Genomic DNA, 24501 nt, shown 5'->3' with positions numbered 1-24501 from the left:
TTGTGTTCCCACTTTATAAGCTAAAATATGCCAACTACTTATTAATTACTCAAGCAATATGCAAATGTACAGCAGTACTATACACAGATGGTCACATCTAAAGTGTAAATTATAGCTTAAAGAGCCGAAAGACTTTGGCACATTATTATAACTAAATTAGAAGAGTTACAGAGGCACTATTATTATACATTAAATGCCTAGGTCATATTTCTCTTAGCCCTTGATTCTCTACCATATCTGCACATTAGAATCACCTAGAATATTTCAGAAAATCCCTATGCCCAGGCCACACACTGAACCAATTAAATGAGTTTTGAGGTCAGGAACTGGGACCCAGGCACCCAATATTTTTCAAGGCTCTTTAAGGTGATTTTATGGTAATACCAAGTTGAGGACCACTATGAATATTAAACATTTTATCATATCACCTCAGCCTGTTATACCTAATGAGCCAGTAATTAGCTTCTTGTGAGGACACTTATATGTATCCAATTTATGGGTTTTTTTACTGTGAAGTGATAGATTTTTTTTTTTTCCATGTCATGGGCAATGCTGTCAATTTAAAATAAAATGCATTGTGTTTTTACTTTTTTAAAGATTTTTTTAATGTATTTATTTGTTAGAGAGATAGCACAAGTAGGAAAGCGGAAGCAGAGGGAGAAGCACGCTCCCCACTGAGCAGGGAGCCAGAATTGGGACTTGATCCCAGAACCCTGAGATCATGACCTGAGCCAAAGGCAGATGCTTAACCGACTGAGCCACCCAGGAGTCCCTCACTGTGTGTTTTCATAAAGATTTTATTTTTATTTATTCGACAGAGATAGAGACAGCCAGCGAGAGAGGGAACACAAGCAGGGGGAGTGGGAGAGGAAGAAGCAGGCTCATAGCAGAGGAGCCTGATGTGGGGCTCGATCCCACAACGCCGGGATCACGCCCTGAGCCGAAGGCAGACGCTTAACCCCTGTGCCACCCAGGCGCCCCTGTGTGTTCTTAAATAGGAACATCTGAACATCTTAGTCAAAGCCTTTCATTATAATAGTATATACCAAAAGAAACTGCAAACTTCAAATGTTGGTGTTGAGAAGCTTAACATGGTGCAAATGTAGTGAGGTAGTTAAGATAATTACTTCACTTTTAAATTGTAAGCTGAGAAAAATAATAGTAATGTTGTTTGGTGATATGAAAGCTATAAAGCTTTAATTTTGTGTGTTTTCTCTAGGAGTTATTAAAACTAGGTACCTAAGAAAGCAATTAAATTAGGATTGTGTGTCATGGTGGGGAAAAAAACCAGACTGGCCTATATTCTTCAAAATGAATTTTCTTTTCCCTGAAACTGTGAAGGTGTCCATTCAAACCTATCCAAAATAGCATTAGAAATGCTGCAGAATGTAGTAGAAAGAGCTGAGGATTCAGTTCAGAGATCCAAATTCTAGTCGGAAGCTGAGGTTCTTGCCAAGCCTTTTGAGTTCTCTGGGCCTTATTTAGTTTCCTTGTTTATAAAATGCAAAGGCTGAATTAAATCAGTGTTTTTCAAAGTTAAGTGGTGAACCATTATTAGGTTATGAAATCAATTTAGAATAATTCCTATTTCTATAAAACACAGAAGAGTAGATTACCGGTAGCAAAGTTGGTGTATTGTATGTGAATCCTGGGTACCTAGGAAGAAATTTTGAAAGACCTTGAATTAGAAGATCTCTTAAAATTTTATAGTTTTCTGAATTGTTCATGGGAAAAGCATGCAGTATGGGGAATGGAGGTGGAGGCAACTTATTTCAAGCATGGCACATAATATATACCACATATTCTTATTATGTAGTATCAAGGCAAATAATCTTTAGAAGGAAACGACTTGTTCCAACAGGGTATTTGGTTCACTTACAACAAGTAGAAAAAGTCAGAAACAAGCATTTACAACCTGTGAATGTGGAAATGTGTCCTATCCTTGAGATCAGAGAATGGTCACTATAAGAAGTGAATGGATGCTTTGTGAATTATAAGTACGGTTTCAAGAGATGGTATTATTCAGTCTGGCCAGAATGTTCTCTTACCAATCAAATTACTTCCGTACTAAAAGTGAGAATGTGCTTTGATTTTTGGTTGTTTCCTTTGTATTTTGTCTCACATTTTGTACTCACTATTTGGTGGGAAATGAGAAGCTAGGGAGGCAAGGGAGGCCCAGTGCTTTACAAAAAGACATTGAGTTTCAAGTTACATTGTATACTAGAAGTAACTAGAAAATAAATAATAATAAAGTATTGAGGCACACCAACCCAGTCTTATCAAAGTAAGACTTATAGGGATAGGTGCAAGAAATACACTTTGCCTACCTGGGTGGCTCAGTCAGTTAAGCGTCTGCCTTCGGCTCTGGTCATGATCTGGGGTCCTGGGATCAAGTCCTGCATTAGGCTCCCTGCTCAGTGGGGAGCTTGCTTCTCTCTCTCCCTCCACCCCTCCCCCCTGCTTGTGCGCGCTCTCTCTCTCTCGAATAAATAAAATCTTTTAAACATATATGCTTTTTTAAAGGTTTTCACAGATGATTCTGATGACTAGCCCTGTTTGGGATCAACTGGTGTAGAAACCCAGCTTCTCATCCCAACTTTGCCTATGCCTAGCTATAGTCACTAGAAAAAAATCTCATAACCTCCATGAGTCTCCCTCTTTCAACTCCAAAGTTTACAATTTTTTTTCTTTTTTGAGAGGGAAAGGGGGAGAGAGAGGGGAAGAGAGGGAGAGGGAGAGGGAGAATCTTCAGCAAGCTCCAAACCCAGTGCAGAGCCTGATGAGGGGCTCGATCTCACAAACCTGAGATCGTGACCTGAGCTGAAATCAAGAATTGGGTGCTTAACCAGTTGAGTCACCCAGGCACCTCTAAAGTTTACAATTCTGTGATTCACTGAGATTTCTGATAAAGTTTCAGAGTTCAAATAAAGTTAGTCACAAATCAGCCAACATCCACTTTTTTCTTTTCTTTTCTTTTTTTTTTACATTGGACTTGAAGACCTAAGTTTATATCATAGGTAAAACTAAAAAGGAAATTGTAATAATCATTCACCTCCTAAGAGGGACACTCTTTTCTTTTAATTGAAGTGTATAGTTGACACATAATATTACCTCCGTTTCAAGTGTACAATGTAGTGATTCAACTTCTTTACATTAAGCTATGCTCACCACAAGTGTGGCTACCATCTGTCACCACACAACACTGTTACAGTACTATTAACTGTATTCCCTATGCCGAACCCTCACTGCCAGTGATTCATTCATTCTGTAACTGGAGGCGGGTATCTCCTGCTCCAGGAGGGTGCTCTTTTAGTATTAGGTCACAAGACCAACTGGTTGATAATGTCAGGTGCTAATGGATGACTCTTCTCACAATGTTCATGTTTTATAACCTGGCCATTCCACCCACTCTAATCATAAAAGTCTGATCTGGAGCAAAGACTTCTGACTAACACAAGTTGAACTAATCGCAGTTAATTCCCTTAGGGGAGTTCAGAATTTGAAAGGAGTTACTTTGAGTCTGAGGTTCACTGTTGTTGAGTTATATGAGTGATACAATCCCAGGAACTCTGCTGTGAGGAGCTTATATCTTCCTTGTGCTCCTTCCTTTCCAAAACTTTGTGGTTCAGTGATTCATTTATTCTGGGAGCTACTTCCAAAATCTTTCTGCTAAATTCTGTGTGTTTGCATTTAGGCTAGAACTCTGCTGGTGTTGGGAAGAGAATAAAGCCCTAAGGAATTCATTTGTACTTAATGAACTAACTTCTCTCCTATGTATCTAGAAAGATGCTAGTTTTGTACCATCGTCGGGAAAATTGAGAAGACAGTATTCAAACCAGATGAGGAACCCGGGATGAGAAGTGCTGAGCTAGACAGTATAGATTTACGATGCTTTCAACACAGGTATGATAGATGGGATGACGGGAGTTTATGGAAGAATTAGTATATAGTTAATAATATTAATTCCATAATCATTATATTACAGATCCAAATTTTTAAGAAATCCGAAAGCGTGGTATGATAGCATGACCACAGTCATTATACTGAAGAAAACTCAGACTCAATTACATTTACTTGCCCATGGTTATGTAGCACTAATCACAAAGTGGGGAACTGAAACCAGGGCTCCTAACTCTAAATTAAGGTCTGTATCCATAAGAAAACACCAACACTAGTCATTATTGATTGATTCTTCCATGCTTTTATTCAAGAAGTATGCATAATCCTAAATTCATATAAACTTTTAGTAAGTAACATAAACTTTCTCTTAAAATATTTTATTTTTCCAGGGATTGCATTTATATGGAAAAGTACCTTAAACTTGGGGGGAAATTATCAAACACATTCTTTTAACACCCCAGCATACATAAGACTAGAAGATCTGTTGAAAGTGTTCTTTTCTGGGCTAACGAAAAAAGGTGATCAGACTAGAAAGTTTATTTCTGATGGTGTGAATAGAACACCTCCCCATGCTCCCTTGTTTCTCTAAATTTTTTAGTACTCACAGAATAAGAACTACCTCTAGGAGCCCGAAGAGACAGAGGTTGCTATAGAAAGTTCCTTTTAAAAGCAGCAACCATCAGAAATCTTTAAAGACATTTTAACTCTAGCATGTTGCCTGATTTTGACAGCAGGAAAGCAATAAAGTTTGGCACAGAGTTGGGCCTCAGTAAATGTTTATTGAGTGAATCAATGAAACAGTGACTCAATAAATCAAGCATGTTACAGAACCGCAGGATTTTAGAATTGAGAGAAACACTGGAGAGCACTTAGTCCAGCTCTGTGACTTTGCCAGGAAGGAAAACGAGGAGCATGGAGGCTAAGAGAGAAGGCCAGGGGCAGACAGCTGAAAAGTGGCCAAGTGGAAACCAGTGTTCCAGGTCTCCTGATTCTTAGCCCAATGTGTTTCCCTGAGAGAATGAAAGATAAAAATAACAAAAAAATCATTAATATCCTGTGAGATCATCTTGCAGGTCATCTAGGTACAAACCTGATTAAAAGGGTAAACCATCAATAGAGACATTTTTTCTTACTTTATGACATTTGTAATATTCCATCTCCTTCTTATTCCATGAATCTTAAGGAACCAAAATTTTCCTGGAATTGGGTGTTGGGCATGATATTCTGGTTAATAAAAGAATTGGTAAAAAAGCTCATTTTTTAACTGCTAGACAGTCGTTTGAAATGTAGTAGTTACTTTATTTTTTTTTTTTTTAGATTTTATTTTTATTTAGGAGAGAGAGAGACGTGGAGGGGCAGGAGCAGAGGGAAAGAGACAAACAGACTCCGAGCTGAGCTGGGAGCCTGACGTGGGGCTCCATCTCACGACCCTGAGATCACAACCTGAGCTGAAACCAACAGTTGGATGTTTAACCAACTGACCCACCAAGGTGCCCCTGTAGTACTTACTTTAATAATAATGTTAATAATAATTAGCAACTGATTCCCCACCATATGCCAGGTATGACTGTATACACAATTTCATGTTCAAGAGACATCTTTCTCATAGAATTATTTTTTTTTAAAGATTTTATTTATTTATTTGACAGAGATAGAGACAGCCAGCGAGAGAGGGAACACAAAGGGGGAGTGGGAGAGGAAGAAGCAGGCTCATAGCGGAGGAGCCTGATGTGGGGCTCTATCCCATAACGCCCGGATCACGCCCTGAGCCGAAGGCAGACGCCCAACTGCTGTGCCACCCAGGCGCCCCTCTCATAGAATTATTAACTAGAGCCCCCTGAAACGAAATTATTTAAGTAACCTCCACTGTAAAGTGAACCTCTAAACACTGGCTAGTTGTCTCCCTCCGCACTTACTAAAGACAGCAAAACTGACCCTCTCACCACTCCTAATGCACTGTCCACCTCCCAACTTCCCTGTCCACCTAAGCAGTGAGGGATGGGGCAGGTAGGGGAAAAAAGACCACTAGTGCAGGGAATGGCCAGCAATCCTTGCATTGATGGATAAAAGATCACTCCAGACTTTACTGTGAAAATGAGGAGAAGGCGTGGGGGGGTGGGGAGTGTCAACGTTCAGAGACAAAGACCCTTTGCTCTTCTTTGCTCCCACATTTATTGGTCCTTTAGGATAATCACAAATTCTTATCACTGTTTCTCAAGCACAGGAGGTGTGACAAGGGGTCTTACTAAAACTGAGAGGATCTGTTTATAGGAAAGATACGATATGCTAATTTGCCTAGTCTCTGAGTTCTGCTAAGCATAGCCTAAGGGACAATGCCTACCTCTCTCAGATCACAGGGTGGCTGTTGGGGCTAGGATAGTTTCCGGAAGGCAACTCCCTGCGGCATTCCAATGGCAGAGTGGTCACGCAGGCATTGGCATTCCAAAGGCTACGCCCTTCTCGGAAACCTTTCCTGCCCTCAGCGGCCTCTGTGTTACATTTAACAAGTCAGGTATTATGGCTGATATCGTGCTCTACGTTAACTCCAACACACTAGGTCATACATACTCCAAAATTGTACTGTTCAAGAAGTGTGCTTCCTTCATCCAGCCTAACGGGGACGCGGAGAATCATGTGTAGAACTTGGTGATACAAAAAAGACAAACTCGTGTTCTACGTTCCTGATGCCTGGCAGTGTATGCATCACACTTGCTGATCTGCCCTGTGCCTTCCTGAGGAGGGGAGAAAGGAACAGGCAACGTGAAAAGAGTTGACGAAAGGAGTATAGCCTATGCTTTCGGCATTTGGTATAGCCAGGATACCTAAGATTCTATGGCTCAAACAGACACTCCCCGTAGGCTGGGGCTTGAGCCATCTGGCCAGTATTACAAGAAGGACACTTGCTGGGCCAGAGAACTGATCTCTCTCTCTCTCTCTCCCCACTCCCTTTTCTCCCTCCCTGTCCTTTTCTTGGTTATGCTGTCTCATTATCGTGCTCTCTCCCTCTTCCCACCAAGCCCCTCCTTCTTCATTCTCTCTCTCTCTCTCTCTTAATATTTAGAAAATGCAAGAAGGACAAAGTCTTAAGGCAGAGGGTAAGAAGATGCCTACCTAGCACCATACCACGTCCCTCCTCCCTACCCCCTCAATTCAAGACTATGAGATAAGGGATGAAATTTACATCAAATTTTAGGTTCAAATTATAAATTAGCCTGAGTTTTTGATAACCAATAGTGACCAGAAATTCAGTGATTCTGCCAAGATAATAAGAGATGGAGAAAAAAAGTGACTGTTTTTGCATAAATACATACATAAATACTCTTTCATGCTTATATACCATGAATATATGCCGTGGGTTGCGACTCTTTAATAAACTCACTACGCATACGTTATATTATTTAATCTTCATGACTACTCTGTCAGATAGGTCCTCCATTTACTGATGAGAAAACATTTTATTGCTTCCATTTACTGATGAGAAAACTGAGATTTTAAGGTAATCAGTTTTTAATCAAGTACTCACAATGTGAGAGGGGAATTCAAACCCAGGTGACTATGACTCTGTAGCCCACACCCCTATGGTCCAAAACTTCATAAATGTTAGTCTCATTGCTACCACTTCCATATATACCATAGTCCAATCTCCATACAGAAGTCAGACGTATCTTTTTGGAATATACATCAGATCATATCACTCCCCAGTCTACAATACGCCAGTGGCTTCCCCATTGTACATGGAATAAAATCTGAAAGTTTGACGAAGATCAAGAAGGCTTACATGACTTAGCCCCAGATCCCGTCATTCCAGGTTGCCTCTTGTTTCACTGTGCTCAGGGCTCACTGAATTTTTCTCCATTCCTGAAATAAACCAGTTGTTTTCTTCTCATTTCAGGAAGTTGCCCTTTGATTTCTTTGTGCTTGGAATACTCTTTGCCCAGATCTCCCCCAGGGGCTCCTCAGCATTCAGGTCTTGGTTTCAGTGTCATCTGCTGAGAGAGCTCCCCTGGCCACCTACATCGGTCGCCCTGCACTGGTCATTCTTGCTCTCACTGTGCTCTTTTGTGTGTTCAGTGTCCTTGTTTAGGGTTATCTCTTCCTCACTTGTTGGATGAGAGTGGAAACCCTGAGGACCTTGTTTCCCAATGTATTTCTTGCACCTAGAATAGTGCCTCCAATTTGTAGGCTCTGTACATGTAATTATGAAATGAATGATGCCTGTGAGTAAACAGTAATCTCCCTCTTGATTCCATTTTCAGTACCAGATGCTTTACATGTGTGACTTTTGGGTTCCGTATCACTGTCTTAAGATCAAAGGCATGCCATGGGTTACCAGCGTACCTTCCCTTCCTCTTGTACAAAGAACACTACCTTGCAATCTAAGTGTTTCCATTTTATACTGATCTTAGTGTATGCTGACTAACTACTTTGAAATAATTTTATAACAATTTAGCAGTTTATTTTAAAATACACACATACACAATAAAGTTAAACAAATTAAAAACCTTAGCCAACCCTCCTAAGAAGAAGAGTTATGTGAGTACATCCCTTCTCATCTCAATTTCATTCCTCATTACACTTACCACATGTTTATTTACTCCCATCTCTAAAGATACTGGGGATGCCAAGGTAAGACACATTTAGTGCTTTCTTTTAAGGAATTGTTATTCTGGTTTTAAATATAGTAGGCCGTATTTAGTAGTATATATTTCCCTCACTGATAGATATTGTTGACTTTAACATGTTTCAAGTTCACTCAACTGTAAAAAATAGAAATGTGACAGCCCAGGCCCATTGATTTTCAGTGAGTTGGATCACATCTAGAATGAATGATAGTTTGTTTTCAGTTTCAGCAGTGGATGAACCAGGGTATTTCTAGAGAGAAATAAATGCAGTTGCATGAACCTCATTAAGTACATCCACTAATAAAGATGACTTGTTAGATTGTACCAGGAGATATACACCCCTTAGATTTATTCAGAAGAGTAGTTCTAAGTTCCCAAACCTACAGAGGATCCTATTGCAATATTGCCTAAAGGGGAAACAAGTTGAGAATAAGAATTCAGAGATTACCTCCAATGATTTAATGACTAGACTCTGCTGGGATGCATATTAAATAGATATGTGACACATATACACACTGATCAGATCTCTCTGATTCTTTTTTTTTTTTTTTCTTTCCCAGTCTTTGTTTTTCTGACCAAAAGATGCAAAGTAGCTGATCTGGATGTTTATCCTTTAAGAGAAGTGCCGTGATATCAAAATATTTTGTCTTTAATACTTAACTCAGACATCACACACACACACACACACACACACATCCTTCTTACAATCCTTAAAAGCTATTCTAAATCACAGTTCGGTTCTCACAATAAGACTTTGACTTTAATTTCACTGGGATCACCTGGGGGATCTCATTGAAATCCAGATTCTGCATCAGTAGTCTGCAGAGGGGTCCTGAGATTAACACTTCTCATAAGCTCCAAGTGATGCCTGATATGGTTCCTTAGATAATGCTTGGGGAAGCAGCTGTTGAGATCGTATTTTTTAGGCATTTCCACTTTAGCTAACACTTTGTTCTTCCCTGTGAAGTACTCCTCCACTCTGCTCTTGCCTTCCAAGATGCCACAATTTGTGTCTATAAATTTGTGTATTTTATAATGTGGAGCAGTTTCCCACATGACCAAAATATGTGGATATCCCAAAATACAGATTTGTAGAATTAGAGGCAGCCCCTCTCTGATTCTAGAAAGAAAGCAGCATGTTATAAATTGGCCACTCTTTGGAGCATGGTTATATAAACGAGTTGTTAATTATAAATTGCCCTGACCAAGTTGGTAATAAATCGATTTCATATTTGAAATTATTTACTCCATGTCCATTTTATAAATGAGGATTGTCTATAAATGTAGAGTATTTGTAAATTTGCTATAAATATAATTTTATTCCTATAATTATATATATATTATATAATTTACTTCTTTATTAGGTAATCATTAATTGTCACCTAAAGAAATCGTAAGTTCATGTTGAGATTCTTTGTAAATTCTATAATCACTGAACTATGTTTTTACTTTGATTGTGTTCCTGATTTTGTTCAGATTAAAATATGCTAGAGTCTAGTTGTCATAGATTTCAGTTGTTGCGAGCTGAGCCTGAGACAGGCCCAGAAATTGCAATATTGCACACCTAGTGAATGCCACAGTATCTGTTTATTACTGTCCCTGTGTATCTTATGATCCATGCAGAACCGATTGGTCATCAGCCCAGACAGGCACAGAGTGGCTTTTGGTTCCCAGCACCTGCAGTTATTTAAGCAATTGGAAATCAGTTGCACAATAGGATTGGGAAATTATAGTAGAATTTTGGACTGTGTCCTATTTCCTTTTGGAAAAAAATATGTTCAAGCTTAATCTGTATTTAATTATTGGTCTTGAATAAGAGACTCATTTCATGGCAATATCTGGGAAATAAGGAAAACCATGAGATTGGACTCAAGAGGGCAAGGGTTATATTTTGATTCTACACCAATTAGTTATGGGACCATAATTTTATCTGTTGGACCCTCACTTTCTTCATCTAATAAATAAAGGTCTTGTGCTGAATAATATATAGGTCTTCTTTAGCTTTCATATTTAATGACCTCAAGTATATATCATCATTAAGACTGTCCTTCTTTTTTGGGGGGTTACCTGATAGATGCTTGGAAACTTATTCCCAGATTGGTTACTTTGAGGTATACCTAATGTGAAATAAAATCTTCAGTGATGAGTATTTTATAAAGCTTGATTTTTTGCTGCAAATGATGGAAGTTAGCCCAGAATTTAGATAGATTATATCATTTTGAGAATTTTGGAATGATTTACAAAATTGAATCACATAGAAAATGTAAGGAAAGAGTGAACTACTCTCCCTTTAAAGTAATGCTTGAGGCACCTGGGTGGCTTAACTGGTTAAGCATCCAACTCTCGATTTTGGCTCAGGTAGTGATCTCATGACATCAGGGTTGTGATATAAGGGTTGTGAGATTGAGCCTCACATTGGGCTCCATGTTGGGCATGGAGGCTGCTTAAGATTCTCTCTCTCCCTCTGCCCCCCCCACCAGTTTACACGTGCATGGCCTCTCTCTCTCTCTCTAAAAAAAATTAATGAAATATATAAATAAATAAATATAAATAAATAAACAAAATAAAAGAAAGTCATACAATTTTTCCTTATAGTGATCAACTGATTGTTTTAATTTTTAAATTACGTAGGATTGTGGCAAACAAAATGATGCTGTTTTATGTTACGCTTCTTAGGGACAGGATTTAACCTGTGATTTTCAATAATCAGACTTCCCTTTTTCTGTTTTTCTAAATTTGCTTTATCTTTAAAGTCAGACAGCCAGGCTTATTATTTAATTTAATCATGTAAACTTCTAGTGCGTACCTTTGTTTAGTCAAGGATGTGTTTGGCACAATATTCTTGTGTATTTGACTTGGAGAGTAGTAAAACAAATGAAGTAAGTCTCTCACTCAAATATCTATTTTTTTTTTCCACATGTTGACTTTAGTTTCTAGTTTGTGTTGAACACAATCTTAGAATCACATAAATATAGTAAAACCTTAAAAACCTGTGTAATTTGGGATTGCACATATGAAAAGCAAGATAATCAAGAACAGTAACAAAGGATATGTTTTTGGCATACATAAAAGCCTTAACATTCCTCATCTAAGTGGGGTCAACGTGACTTCTCTCTGCCCAAAGGCATCTTTGTCCTTAGGAGATAGGGTCATTCCCTTGCAAGTCCTTCACTTAGTGAAGAAGCTCACTGAACTTGATAGATGTGGAAGCATAGGGCCAAATTAATGAGATTTTTGCCCCATGCATACGCTGTGTGAAGGGGCTTTATCCTGAGAATCAATTTCTCTCTGAACTTGGAAGTCATTTCACCTCTCTTTGTCTGACATTCCTGTCTATAAAGTAGAAATTCTTGGTGTTGAAATTGATCCATTTGTACAGTCTAACCTTCAAAGATTTAAAACCTTGTATCATATCCGATTAAGTGGTTCAGTTATATTTAAGTCCTTTTTAAGGTGAGAAATTGGTTTACTATCAAATGAAATGTTCTATCTATGGATAATTCTCTTAGAAAGTCTTCATTATATTGACATATATTATCCCATAGCTTTTGTGCTTTGATTCTATTTGCACCCTGATTCCACACAAAATGGAATTACTCTTCTAAGGGACATACTTTCTGATATTTGAAGATGCTGTCATATGTCCCCTAATTTTTTTTTTCCTTTAAGAGAGCTTTCAGTATTTCGTTATATGATCTAGAAGCCTTTCATTATTTCAGCATATATTGAAACACATTCTAGCTTGACCAAGTAGGAGTATAACAGGTGTGAGTAGACCAGCATTAAAGTACAAGACCATGCCATCCCTCTTCTAAGCACTTGTATGAACATAACCATGCTTACGTGGACTTTTTTGAATGTCTCTATCACACTGTGGATTCATATTCTAAGTCCTCCAAAGATTTTGCTTTATTTGGTTTTATCTGTCGTGCCTGGGAAGTCATGTTAACTATATTATTTGTTTGTTCAGTTGAATGGTTTTGGACCAGAAAATAGGACTCAGATTTATTCCCATCAAATTTAACTTTGTTGGAGTCAGCTCATCCAGTCAGCATAACAAGAATTTATAGAATTCCAAATTTCCATTGAACTTTCCCTCAGAAAATTAGATGAGCAAAAACTTTATTTTCATCTAAATTATTGAAGGGATGAAAACTGAATAGGACTACAATCCAATGGCATCCTATTCAATCTCTTCCTGCAATTGTGCAGCAACATTAAAACAAATTAATATATCATTTTAGTAAAATCCTCCAATTTTTTAAGTTTATTTTTTAACTGTCTCTCTACTATCAAAACATTTCTGTGATTATGAAAGAAACTTCCTTCACCTTGACATTGATCCATCAATTAGCACCTCTAGAGTATGGTCCTTCAAACAATTATGATTGCATTTATGCAGCCTATATATTTCATTCTAAATGTTGTGAGGTTGTTTTGAAGGGCAAATGGCATTAAGGGATATTAATATGCATTGAAAAGTTTTTACATGATACATATTTGATAGTACTACTATTGCTATTATTTTAGTTTTCACTAATAAAAGTAGCATTAATAGGAGTACTGTCTTGCTCATATCACCCTATTAATTGGAACAACAATACTATGTCAGATGAATTTTTCTCAATTATCCAGATTATTTAAATTGTATTATTTAAACTATTTTACTGAAATATGGCATAAATACTGGGAAGTGCACATAAGGGTACCGCTGTGCGATTTTTCCATCTGAGCACACCCATAACCAAAACCCAGATCAAGAACAGAACATTACTAAGACTAAATGTTCCAATTGAAAAAAACAGGGTAACAGAATGGATAAAAGAAGTAAGACCCATTTATATGTTCTGACAAGAGACGCATTTTAGACCGAAAGACACCTGCAGATTGAAAGTGAGAGGATGGTGAAACATCTACCATGCAAATGATGTCAAAAGAAAGCCAGAGTAGTAGTACTTATATTGGACAGAACAGTCTTTAAAACAATCACTGTAACAGACAAAGAAGGATACTGCATAATAATAAAGGGGACAATCCATCAAGAAGATATAACAATTGTAAATATTTATGCACCCAAGATAGGAGCACCCAAATACATAAAACAGTTAATAACAAGCACAAAGGAACTAATTAATAATAATACAATAATAGTAAGAGATTTAACACACCACTTACATCAATGCACAGATCATCTACACAGAACATCAACAAGGAGACAATGGCTCTGAACAACACACTGGAACAGATGGCTTTAACAGATATATTCAGAACATTCCATCCTAAAACACCAGAATACACATTCTTTTCAAGTGCATATGGACCAATATTCTCCAGGTTAGATCACATATTAGACCACAACACAAGCCTCAACAAATTCAAGGAGATTGAAGTCATACCATGCATCTTTTCTAACTACAATACTATAAACTAGAAGTCAATCACAAGAAAAAAATCTGGAAAGACCACAAATACATGAAGGTTACATAACATGCTACTCAACAATGAATGGGTCAAGCACAACATCAAAGAAGAGATTTAAAAAATACATGGAAACAAATGGAAATGAAACCATAACAGTCCAAAAACTTTGGGATGCAGCAAAAGCAGTTTTAAGAGGGAAGTTTATAGCAATCCAAGCTACCTCAAGAAGCAAAAAAAAAATCTCAAATAAACAACCTAACCTTACACCTAAAGGAACAAGAAGCAAAACCTAAAACCATCAGGAGGAAGGAAATAATAAAATTAGAACAAAAATAGATGACAGAAATTTAAAAACAATAGAACAGATCAATGAAACCAAGAGCAGTTTCTTTGAAAAAATCAATAAAATTGATAAACTTTGGCCATACTTATCAAGAAAAAAAGAGAAAGAACTCAAATAAATAAAATCACAAGTGAGAGAAGAGAAATAACAACCAACACCACAGAAAAAACAAAGGATTTCCAGAGAATATTACATGCCAACAAATTAGACAACCTAGAAGAAATGGATAAATTTCTAGAAACATATAAAGTACCAAAACCGAAACAGAAAGAAATAGAAAATTTGAGCAGACCAATAACCAGCAAAGGAATTAAGTCAGTAATCAAAAAACTCCCAACAAACAAAAGTCCAGAACCAGATGGCTTCACAGGTGAATTCTACCAAAAATTTAAAGAAGAGTTAATACCTTTTCTTCTCAAACTGTTCCAAAAAATAGAAAAGGAAGGAAAAGTTCAAAATTCATTCTATGAAGCCAGGATTACCTTGATACTAAACCAAGACACCACTCAAAAAGAAAACTATAGGCCAATATTCCTGATGAACATAGATACAAAAATTCTCAGTAAAATACTAGGAAACCTAATTCAACAATACTTTTAAAGAAATCATTTACCACAATCAAGTGGGATTTAGTTCTGGAATCCAAGAGTGGTCCAACATTTGCAAATCAATCAATGTGGTACATCACATCAGTAAGAGAAAGGATAACCATATGATCATTTCAATAGACACAGAAAAAGCATTTGACAAAGTTCAACATTCCTGATAAAAATTCTCAACAAGGGGCGCCTGGGTGGCACAGCGGTTAAGCGTCTGCCTTCGGCTCAGGGCGTGATCCCGGTGTTCTGGGATCGAGCCCCCACATCAGGCTCCTCTGCTGGGAGCCTGCTTCTCTCTCCCACTCCCCCTGCTTGTGTTCCCACTCTCGCTGCCTGTCTCTATCTCTGTCAAATAAATAAATAAAATCTTTAAAAAAAAAAATTCTCAACAAAATAGAGTTAGAGGGAACATACCTCAATATAATAAAGATCTATAAAGACTCACAGCTAACATCATCCTTAATTGGGAAAAACTGAGAGCTTTTCTCCTAAATTCAGGATCATTACAGGGATGTCCACTCTCACCATTTTGATTCAACATAGTACTAGAAGTGCTAGCCATAGCAATCAGACAACAAAAAGAAATAAAAGAAATCCAAATCAGTAAGGAAGAAGTAAAACTTCCACTATTTGCAGATGACTTGATGCTGTATAAACAAAATCTGAAAGACCCCACCAAAAAATTTCCAGAACTGATTTTAGTAAAATAAAAGGATATAGCAACATACGGAAATATGTTGCATTTCTATACACCAATAATAAAACAGCAGAAAGAGAAATTAAGTAAACAATGTAATTTACAATTACATCCAAAATAATAAGTTACCTTGGAATAAACCTAACCAAAGAGGTGAAAGACCTGTACTCTTGAAAACGGAAAAACACTTATGAAAGAAATTGAAAATGACACAAAGAAACGGAAAGACATTCCATGCTCATGGATCAGAAGAACAAATATTGTTAAAATATCTACACTACCCAAAGCGATCTATTCATTTAATGCAATCCCTATCAAAATACCAATAACTTTTTTTACAGAACTAGAACAAATAATTCTAAAATTTGTGTGGAACAACAAAAGTCCCTGAATAGCCAAAGCATTCCCGAAAAAGAAAAGCAAACCTGGAGGCATATAACTTCAAGTTATATTATAAAGCTGTAGTAAACAAAATGGCATGGTACTGGCACAAAAACAGACATATAGATCAATAGAACAGAAGAGAAAATCCAAAAATAAACCCCACAATCATATGGTCAATTGATCTTCCACAAAGCAGGAAAGAATACTCAATGGGAAAAAGACAGCCTATTCAACAAATGGTGTTGCGAAAACTGGGCAGCTACATGCAAAAGAAATAAATGGGACAAATTTCTTACACTATACACAAAAATAAATGCAAAATGGATTAAAGACATAAATTTGATACAAGAATCCATCAAAATCCTAGAAGAGAATTCAGGCAGTAACTTCTCTGACACTGGCCATAACAACTTCTTCCTAGATATGTCTCCTGAGGCAAGGGGAAAAAAAAGCAAATATAAATTATTGGAACTACATCAAAATAAAAAGCTTCTGCACAGTGAAGGAAACAACAAAATTAAAAGGCAACCTATGGAATGGGAGAAGATATTTGTAAATGACATATCCAATAATGGGCTAGTAACCCAAATATATAAAGAACTCATCAAGCTCAACACTCAAAAACCAAATAATCCAACTAAAAAATGGTCAGAAGACCAGACATTTCTCCAAAAAAGTCATCCAGATGGCCAACAAACACATGAAAAGGTGTTCAACATCACTCATCATCAAGGAAATCCAAACAAAACTACAATGAAATATCACCTCACACTTGTCACAATGGCTAAAGTCAACAACACAAGAAACAACAGGTGTTGGTGAAGATGTAGAGAAAAAGGAACACTGTCGCACTGATGTAGGAATGCAAACCAGTGCAACCACAGTGGAAAACGGTATGGAGTTTCTCAAAAAGTTAACGATAGAACTACTCTATGAGATAGCAATTTCTCTACTAGGTGTTTACCCAAAGAATACAAGAATACTAATTCAAAGGGATACATGCACCCCTATGTTTATAGCAGCATTATTTACAATAGCCAAGTGTCCATTAATTGATAAATGGATAAAGAAAAAGTGGTACATTTATGCGATGGAATATTCTTCAGCCATAAAAAAGAACAAAATCTTGTCATTTGCGAAGACATAGATGGAGCTACAGAGTATAATGCTAAGTAAAATAACTCAGTCATAGAAAGACAAATACCATATGATTTCATTCATATGTGGAATTTAAGAAACAAAACAAACGAAGGTGAAAAAAATTAAGAGAGAGAGACAAAGCAAGAAACAGAGTGTTAACCATAGAGAAGAAATTGATGGTTACCAGAAGAGACATTGGTGAGAGGATGGGTTAAATAACTGATGGAGATTAAGGAGTGCACTTATTGTGATAAGCGCTGGGTGATGTATGGAACTGTTAAATAATTATATTGTACACCTGGAACTAATATGATACTCTATGTTAACTAACTGGAATTAAAATAAAAACTTAAAAAGAAATAACAGAACACTACTAGCACCCCAGGGTCCTCACTAGTTTTCCCTTCATCTAGCCATTATCTTGATTTGCAACAGTAGAGATTAGTTTTGCTTGTTTTTAAATTTTCTATATATTTGGAATCATAAAAAGTACTCTTTAAAGTCTGGCATTTTCCTTTTCTTCTTCCTTTTTTTTTTTTTTTCCTCCTTAGAGAGAGAGAGGTGTGGGGAGGGCTGCGGGGCAGGGGGGAAGGGAAGAGAGAATCCCAAGCAGGCTCCATGCCCAGTGCAGAGTCCAACATGGGGCTGGATCTCACAACCCCAAGATCATGACCTGAGCAGAAATCAAGAGTCAGATGTTCAACTGACTGAGCCACCCAGGAACCCCCTGGCATTTTCCTTTTTTACTTAACCTTATTATTGTGAGATTTATCCATATTTTTGTGTGTAGTTGAAGATCATGTATTCCCATTACTGCTCCTTTGTGTAACTATAACTCAAATTATTTATCAATTCCATTGTGATTGACATTTTGGTAGTGTTCAACTTGAGGTTATTTTGCAGAATGCTGCTACAAACATACTGATATGTTATCCTGATCATCTTTGTGTGAATTTTTGTTGAATGTATACTTACAAGTGGAATTGCTGGAAGATTGAGTATGCAGATATCCGGCTTTAAAAGATATTGCCAAACAGTTTTAAAAAGTAGTTCCCACCGGTAGTATATGAGAGTTCTAGTTGCATCATGTCTTCACTAACATTTGGTGTATTTTGCCTTTGTCATTTTATTCATCATAGTGGAATGTATTGATACTTTACTGTGGTTTTAAATTGCTTTCTCTGAAGACAAAGTTGAACATCTTTTCATATGGATATACTATTATCATTGAGTGTCTGTTCATATATTTTGCCTGTTTTTTTTTTTTCTTTTAATTTGTCTAGTTTTATTCTTATTGGTTTGTATAAGTTCTTTATGTATCCTGGACATAATTATTTTTTCCTATATGTATTACTGTAAATCTAGTTTCTTTCTTTCTTTCTTTCTTTCTTTCTTTCTTTCTTTCTTTCTTTCTTTCTTTCATTAACTGCCTATGTTTTCTTCTGGACTTTTATAGTGTCAGGTCTTATATTTAAGTCTTTAATCCATTCTGAGTTTATTTTTGTGTATGGTATAAGAAAGTGGTCTGGTTTCATTCTTTTGCATGTAGCTGTGCAGTTTTCCCAGCATCATTTATTGAAGACACTTTTTCCCCATTGTATATTCTTGCCTCCTTTGTCATAAATTAATTGACCATATAAGTGTAGGTTTATTTCTGGGCTCTCTATCCCATTCTGTCAATCTGTGTGTCTACTTTAGTGCCAGTACCATATTGTTTTGATTATTACAGCTTTGCAGTATATCTTGAAATCTGGGATTGTGTTACTTCCAGCTTTGTTCTTCTTTCTCAAGATTGCTTTGGCTATTTGGGATCTTTTGTGGGTCCATACAAATTTTAGTTTTGTGGAAAATGTTGTCAGTATTTCATTTCTTTTTGATGTTTATTGTTTTAGCACATATTGGAAACGCACAAAATATTCAGGACTTATATTTTAAAATGGAAATAGACCCATTCTTTACATGTTCGACAGGAAAGCATAAGTAATTACTCACTATGCTGCTTCTTATTTGCATATGATATAGCCCAAAACTTAATGACAAAGACTATACAGCAACAAAGAGTTGGAGGAAATATAATCCTTTTGTGTTGTAGAAAATAGAATGATTTATGCATTTTTATATAGAATACATATTCTTTCATGAAAAAGAATGTAGCAAAAATATTTTTCCTGTTTAGATTCATGTCTCATTTATGGCTTTTTGAGGTAAGGATACGTTCCACATTGAATTTTTCCAAGACTTATGTGGTTGCCTTTAATGCAATTTGAATTACCTGAATTTTTTAAACAATACAAAAAGTGATGTTTTCATTTTTAAGTAATAGAAACATCATGGTGTTAAATGTCAACAACACTCATTTAACTTCAAAGGTTGCCATCTAGTGAATTGCAAACTCTTTTTACTATTTTTCCCTTTGGGTCTGCCACATTATCTGGCAAAGGAATCCTTTGTCAAGATGCACTGTGAATTATGCTGATTTGAAATGACATTAGGTCCCTTGGATAAAATGCTACAGCTTTTTAACTAAACCGAACCTCTTTACACCCCCAAACTTTGTTATTTTGTTATTTAGTTATTTAAAGGTAGTCAGAGGTTGAGTTCTAGTCTGCTTATGTTCCTGGCAAACTTTCTGAAATTGATAGTCATTTAAACTTTATGGGTCTGAATTTATTTTTTCTCCAAATTTTAATTTAAATTACAGGTAGTTAACATACAGTGTAATATTGTTTCATATGTAGAATTTAGTGATTCATCACTTACATAGAACACCCGGTGCTTATCACAAGTGCCCTCCTTAACAACCATCACCCATTTAATGCATCCCCATGCCCACCTCCCCTCCAACATTCCTCAGTTTGTTCTCTATAGTTATGAGTCTGTTTCTTGGCTCACTTTCTTATTATGTAAATTAAATGGTTGGGCCAGAGGAGGGTCTCTAAAACTTTCTGTGGCTTAGAGACCTATACTAGGTATTCAGTGGGGATGAAAATTCTGCAAATATCATCTTCAGATAAGTGGACCCACCATATATCATGTATGTATATATATAAATGAACCAGAATTCAGGTGACTACCTATCACCAGAGGATGAGAACAATAAGCAGAGAGAAGTGAATTGAAACCAATGGGAATGCTATTTCTATTGATTATAGCAACCATTTTCTGAGGACTGAGACCTTTACAATATGAGAAATTCCCATGGGATTATATAATGCCAAATAGTGCTTATTGCATTTGGTCAATTTTTATCTCATCAGCCCTCTCAGCAGCAGTAAGTAAGAATCACTCTTTCTCCATGGCTTTTCCAAACCTGGGATTTTTCTTTTTCATTTTCATTTTTTGCCAATTTCAGGGTTATGACATGATATTTGAACATAATTTGGTTTTTGCCTTTCCCAGAAGACTCATAGGATTGAGCATCTTTTCATTTATTCTGTGAAATTACTGTGCTTTTCTTTTGCCTATTTTCCCCCTTGTTCGTCTTGTTTCATATTGATTTATCAAAGTGTTTCACATACCCTGGATTGTAGTCCTTTTTAAATTAATATGGTGTAAAAATATTTTTAGGGTGCCTGGGTGGGTCAGTTGGTTAAGCATCTGCCTTCAGCTCAGGTCATGTTCTCAGGGTCCTGGAATCGAGCCCCATGTCGGGCTCCCTGCTTGGCGGGGAGTCTGCTTCCACCCCACTTGTGCTCGCTCGCTCTCTCTCTCTCTCTCTCTCTCTCTCAAATAAATAAATGAAATCTTTAAAAAATTATTTTCTTCCGATTTTTAAATTTAGATTCTTTCTCTCTTTGTGATAGTATTGATGAACAGATGTTCCTAATTTTAATGTGGTTGAATGTACTGATATTGTATTAGTACCTCTTATGCCTATGTAATAAATCATTCCATAATTCAGTATCTTACTCCCTTGTCTTACAAAAATTTTACAGTAACTTATATCCTTAGCGCATGGAGAATTGATTTTTGTAGATGATGTAGAGATCCAATTTTCCTTTATTCATATAGATAACCAGTTGTCCCAGTGCCATTTATTGACTAATCTATACTCTGCTCACTTAACTGCAATGACGGACTTGATATAAATCATTTTCATATAGGCTTAGGATTATTTTTAGTTTCATTATTTTTATCCCCCCTTTTTTCATTTATCCTAATGTATTGCCTTCATTACCACAATTTTCTAATAAATGTGCACCTTTACACAAGAAAGTTCCTTCATCTTCTTTCTCTGGCATATCCTGGCCATTTTGGGCTCTTTGTTTTTCCCAAAGAACTTGTAGGATCAGCTTTTCACATTCATTTAAAAATTTCATTTAGATTTTTAATGGAATTTCATCAAATCTATAGATCTGTTTATGTATGTTTAAAGCACTGACTGTCCTAGTACATAGAACCCTGCAGTCTTTCTGAAATATCTTGTTAAACCCAGTACTTTTCTGAAGATTATTTTGGTCTTTCAATTTATACAATAATATTTACTAAATTATTTTTATAATGTTTATATTTTTTATAATGTTATAATTTTATAATGTTTATAATGTTCATATATTTTTCCTGTCTTCCTACATCACCTGGGACTTCAAGTACAGTATGTTGATAGTAGGCATCCTTTTCTGACCTTAAAGATAATATTCTAGATTTCATAATAAAGTTGACATATCCTATTTGTTTTGATAGGCAAGAAAGAAGGCATCTACAATTCCTAATGCCTACCAACTTTGCCAGATGCCTGTATATGCATTATCTCATTTTATCCAGAAAGACTGGTATAACTAATCATTTTCAGAAACTGAGATTTGAAAAGATGCATAATTGCCCCCCCCAAGTGCACTTAGCTTGACCTACTTCCCCGCCCCCTCAGTATATATACTTACAAATATTTAGTTGCACTAACTCCCAATATCAAGCCACTTGCCATATTGAACTGACCAGGGCAGTAGGCACCCTGACTGTAAACTTTCAGAGACAGGACTCAGGTCAGCTTTGGCCACTCCATTATCCCTAAAGACTGGTACGGGGCTTAACACTTGGGAGGTGCTCAACCAATATTTTGAGTATATGAATGGGAGGGACCCTCTAGTTTGGCTTGCATTGTCCTTGCTGTGATTCTGCCACAGAATGTGATGGATTTGGCTTGACCACTATTAGTCACTAATAACTTACTGGTAGGCAGTAACTTTTCTTCAGGGCTCACACCCTTGTAAAAGTCCCTAGGTGCTCACTGTTTAACTCTGTGCCATGCCTTGCCTACCTTAGCCACTTGTGGCACTGTCTGCATCCAGACAGTCAGGTCATCAGGCACTGGTGAGACCTTGATATGAGCTCTGTTTCAAGGATGTGAGTTATTTCACTATCAAATTAAATAGCCTTGAGATAAAAATCTATTGCCAAGGATAAGCCCTTTTCCGGCATGAACCGTCTGTGGACATGGTAGAGATGTTATATTACCGGTAAAACAGATTAAGATTCCCCAGTATCACTTATAATTCTGTGTTTATAGTTTATCAGAAGATGATTCCAGACCATACTGTTTCATTTTTCTTGGCACAATACCATCATTGCCTAGGAAGCTGAGGAAGCTTTTGGCTTACACTCTTCCTTTGGTTAAACTCAATCAGTGGTAGAAGACTGCTCTTTCCAAATACCCACATTTTGGGTTGATCTGTCTGACATCTTGTGGGATCCACATTGTTACTTGTAAATATAGTAAAGACAGATATATAGAAAATTTGAGACTTCATTTACATGCTATTCCCATGATGATGTGCTGGAGTTTTTACCAGGCTCATAAAAGCCAGCCCTACCATCTGCTCGGTGAGATCAGGGAATGAATCGACAATCCAGCAGACTCCATTAAGCATGCTATCACTGCTCCCTCCACCCAGGGAGGGAACAGGAAAAAAAAAAATGCACATGCTTTGTAGATCTATTTACTCCCAAACCAAATTCTATTTTTTTTTCTTTGCTTTCCCCTTACCAGATAATTTGTTATGGTTTCTCAGTGATGAAAATATTTGGCTCTTCACTGAGAAGATCTTTGAATATAAGTGTCTCACTGAAAATTAAAATAACGCCTCAGTTGGATGGAGAGAATGTTGCAAATACACTGGAACCCATTGTTGCCAGCAGAGTAGAACCATCCAATATGCATTTATGGTACCTGATTCATGCCCTGGAGATATCACAGAGCTGCTTTCTCTGATCAGAGCTCTTGCAGTGGTACTTAAAAATTAATTGAATTTTCAAGAATGTCAGCTTTAGCTTTTGCAGTTGATGGGCCGATAGCTAAGGAGGTTTATTAAAAATATACTGCCACCTACAGTACCATTTGACTCTGTTTGACAGGGCTCTTGTCATGAATGCTAATTAGACAGAGTTAATTTGGGGGGCTGATTAATTTTGTTTCTGTTAAGGTCTGCTGATCTACGTAGTATATTTCTTTACTTATGCACGTATATATCTGTTTCCCCCTAGGAAAAGAAGAATATATTGCCACTTTCAAGGGATCTGAATACTTCTGCTACGACTTGTCTCAAAACCCCATTCAAAGCAGCAGCGATGAAATAACTCTGTCCTTTAAAACTCTTCAGAGGAATGGACTGATGCTTCACACCGGGAAATCGGCTGATTATGTCAATCTTGCCCTGAAAAATGGAGCTGTCTCTCTGGTCATTAATTTGGGATCAGGGGCCTTTGAAGCGCTAGTGGAGCCCGTGAATGGAAAGTTTAATGATAATGCCTGGCATGATGTGAAAGTCACCAGGAATCTGCGTCAGGTAACAGCGCAGCGGATAAGAGAGTTACTGGCTTTGTTTCTCACTACAGCTGTGTGTGTGGTACTTGAAAATCCTAACAACATGATATAGGGCTCCTCAGAGTCGCTTACAAATTAACGTTTTCTTCTTCTGAGATGAATCTTCCTGCCATACTTGAGCAGGGGCATATCTAGAAAGTTCTGGGGGCCCAAAGGCTATTTTGATACGGCGACATGTGACAATTTCCCAGAGGGCTGCAAGGATATCCCTGCGACCTGCCCTTCTGTGATGTGTGTTGATTTTGTTGTGTTTTTTTTAATTTTATTTTTTTGTTTGTTTGATTTTAAATTATAGTTTTCATGGTGATCATTTGGAAGCATGCACATTGGGGTCATTAAATCACAGTTCCTTTTTTGTAGTAAAAAAATCAGTGTGTTTGTGATTTGGGATTGTCTCAGTCCCTACTCCCTCTCCACCCCCACCTCTGAAATAGGGACAAGAAAAGCCCCTGAGGCAGAAAGAATGACTTTGGGGGCCTATACATCTCCTGAAGAGTCTGTTTATAAAGCCATTTTTTATTTTTAGCACAGATACTTTACATCCCAAATGACTCTGGAGAGACCAGTTCATCTTC

The 24501-nt window shown here is 37.0% G+C and overlaps 1 protein-coding gene across 28 annotated transcripts in view; it reads left to right on the top strand.

The window, feature by feature from the left end:
- NRXN1 (neurexin 1) overlaps positions 1-24501 on the top strand; it is a 1113431-nt gene that overhangs the window by 389083 nt on the left and 699847 nt on the right. For all 28 annotated transcript variants that reach the window (XM_019801696.2, XM_019801695.2, XM_019801700.2 and 25 more), the window contains one exon: positions 23587-23888. In XM_019801696.2, the coding sequence (XP_019657255.2) occupies positions 23587-23888 (302 nt within the window). The remainder of the gene's footprint in view (positions 1-23586; positions 23889-24501) is intronic.

The sequence above is a fragment of the Ailuropoda melanoleuca genome, chromosome 4 (assembly GCF_002007445.2).
Source record: "Ailuropoda melanoleuca isolate Jingjing chromosome 4, ASM200744v2, whole genome shotgun sequence".
Taxonomy (NCBI): Eukaryota; Metazoa; Chordata; class Mammalia; order Carnivora; family Ursidae; genus Ailuropoda; species Ailuropoda melanoleuca.
Note: the sequence above shows the minus strand (reverse complement) of the source record. Positions and strands in the feature narration are given on the sequence as shown.